This window comes from Prosopis cineraria, unplaced genomic scaffold (genome assembly GCF_029017545.1).
Source record: "Prosopis cineraria cultivar Desert tree isolate PC_DT_omini unplaced genomic scaffold, ASM2901754v1 PC7, whole genome shotgun sequence".
NCBI classification, from domain to species: Eukaryota; Viridiplantae; Streptophyta; class Magnoliopsida; order Fabales; family Fabaceae; genus Prosopis; species Prosopis cineraria.
Window position 1 is genome coordinate 24252483 of NW_026555338.1, and position 2910 is coordinate 24255392.

Sequence of the window (2910 nt, forward strand, 5' to 3'; positions counted from 1 at the left end):
TCTTTGGTAAACAAGCTCGATTAATTACTTATACAATCATTTTTTGAGTACCATAGTGCACTTAGATTTGTTTCTACATAGCTTTTGTCTTTTCTGAAGAAATGATTGCTGAATAATTTCTCTTTCACCAACCTCCTCAAGAGAAAAAAGTCAAGACAACTAACAAACTTGGAGCAACAAGTCAAATTTAGAATTTCTAACGAAGGTAGTGAAAATAACTTATTTGGAATACTACCAAGATTAGTATAATTTCTCAAATTTAAGAATCTGAGCTCTGAAAAATGAGCAACAGATGGATCAAGCTTTCACAATTTCGTGCATTGTCCTTCAAGGTCTAGCCTCTCAAGTTCAGGAAATTCTTTAAAATTCGGCATCTTGGTTAAATCTTTGGAGCCACAAAGATTCATGTTTCTCGAGCAATAGAAAATCTGCGAATGAAAAAAGTGTACTTGACAATCAGCTGTACAATGCAAGTTAGAGGGACGTGCATCGCACAGTTAACATTACCTTTTCTCGTCTCCAATGGCGGACATCAGTGTGTGTTGGTAACTGTGAGTGGGGAGATACCTGAAAACGAAGCAAGAAGCAAGGGAGGTAAAAGTTTTTCAGAGAAATTCACAGTTCACACACAAACACTTAAACATATGTATGCTCTTGGCAAAGTTATCTGACTTCATGATTTTTAAGATATCGTAGTTAATATTTTTAAACTTGTAAAAAACAATTGACTTTTCAATTTTGCTCTTCACTAAAATTACTGACCACAATAAAGTGTGTCTACAAATTATAACTTGGTGTAATTAAAGAGGGATAATATCAAGGAAAAATTTATTACAATGTTTCCCTATATCTATAACCAAATATGGCTTTAAAACTTTTCCATAAAATTAGGACGGGAGGGAGTATATACATGTATAAATAAAAATAAAAGTATAAAATATATTACAATGTATTAAATAAAATCATATATTTTATCATTTAATAAAAAATATTTTGATTGTTTCTTATAAATGAGTTGTTTCCATTTACTTGTGATGGAGTTATAAGGTATACCTTTTCTTCATCCCATATGCTTGTGATGCTGCTATCAGGCAAAATGAATTCCCTAAGAGAATATGGATAAAAAATATATGTTGGCAAAGAAGTGAAAGGATATTGGTGCCATGAAGTATATCGGAGCCTATATGAAAGATGCTTTAGAACTCCAGAAAATTTCACGTTACGAAATATGAGCAGTCTAAATCTGCTGGTTCGTGATAAATTTTTGATCCCTAGCTGACTCCTTTGTGAATCTTCTAGATCCAAGACTATAGCTTCAACTTTAAAAGTAGCCTGTGAATATATACAAAATATAAAAATAATGTAAAGCGATTACTTTAATGTTGATGTTCCAACCAAACAATATGTTAGCAAAACTTACCTTGTTACCGTGCATAACACAATAAATATCATCGAAGTTCCATAATTTACTTCACTCTTCTGGCTCAGAAGGGAATTTATGCTGAACAATTTCTCTCCCCATTTGTTGAAGCAAACTATGCATCATTTGTATTTTTTGATCTATAATGGTGATGAGTGATTTTTCAAACTGAAAGCTGAACCCAAGAAAATCAAAAGAACGCAAAATTCCTTCTATAAATTTAATCTCCTTCCCTATGACGAAGCATGCTATGTCTAAAAATGCTTCCTTCATATGTAGTATAGTTCATCAAAGCTTCTTTTCAGGATTTTCATTATAACATTGTTAGCAACCTTTTCAAGGTCAATCATGGCCCATTCTGAAGGTTTCCTATTATACAAGTTGAGCCCAATTCTACAATTGTTAATGGAAGGCTATTAGCATATTTGAGTACATAATTTATTGCTCTTCGTGACCTATCAGGTGAAAATAACTTCGAAAGCTTTTCTACAAAGTAACTGAAGAGCTTCATCTTGAGTCAATAATTTAACCCTATAATACTGTGCCTCTCAAACACATGAAAGACTCTTTCATCTCTTATTTATAATGATCCTACTCCCTTCACCTAACAAGCTAGTTTTTATAGCTTGAATTAGTGGTATTAGAACTTCATAAATAGCAAGATCATCATCAAGAACTAGAAGAATGTTCTTGCCATGTACTAGACTCAAGCTTATATCAAATTTATCTCTATTAACTAAGAAACGAGTAGCATCAATAAGTTGAGAGATCTTATCATAAAGAACTTTGGCAAGAGTTGTCTTTCCTATTCCACCCATACCACAAATGCCCACAATTCGAACTGCGTCATTTGTACCCAAGTCTAGAAGCTTTTCTACTTCTTTCACTCTAGATTGTGTTCCCACGAGGTCAAAGTCGGCATAAATTAATTCACGCATTTTTTTTCTTGACCTCTCCAACCATGTCATCAATACCTTGCGGTCTTGAGCTGAACAGAGGAAAAACAATAAAAGAACCAAATTAGTCCACAATCTTTTTTACTAATTGATCAAGATTTACTTGAAAACCTCTATAATTTGTTCATAGTGACATGAAAGTTATGATATAGAGAAAACCAAGCAAATTACTTACTCAGATTGTACATCCCAGCCAGAGATGTTGGCCTCTCGCTTCGTTGCCAACCTCCAGCTTTGCACCTTGCGTAAATTTGATGTGAACCTTTGTTCACGTTCAGCAAAAGCTTTTTCAAAAAAAAATTACTCTGATTTTGTACCTCTTAGATCTACACCATAGAAAATCGGGAAAACATTGTATCGTGGTTCATGAATGTGCGCAGCAATCTCAGAGCTCCTCAAGGCACCATGCGGAAGAAGCATAGCTTTTGGTGAAGGCAACAATGGAAATGTTGGATTGTCGAATTGCTTTGAGAAAGTGACGTGGAAGAAAGATGGAATCACTGGGTTCAAGCTTCTTGTCATCCCAAAAGGGTA

General features: G+C 34.1%; 1 protein-coding gene across 1 annotated transcript; it reads right to left on the bottom strand.

The window, feature by feature from the left end:
- Nucleotides 1-2690, bottom strand: LOC129316273 (probable WRKY transcription factor 19). The gene is made up of 5 exons (XM_054960606.1): nucleotides 2552-2690; nucleotides 1421-2408; nucleotides 1054-1332; nucleotides 508-567; nucleotides 1-428 (listed from the first exon to the last, which is right to left on the bottom strand). The coding sequence occupies exons 2-5, from the start codon at nucleotides 1433-1435 to the stop codon at nucleotides 306-308; spliced, it is 477 nt and encodes a 158-aa protein (XP_054816581.1). The 5' UTR covers nucleotides 1436-2408; nucleotides 2552-2690; the 3' UTR covers nucleotides 1-305.
- Nucleotides 2691-2910: the final 220 nt, after the last annotated feature.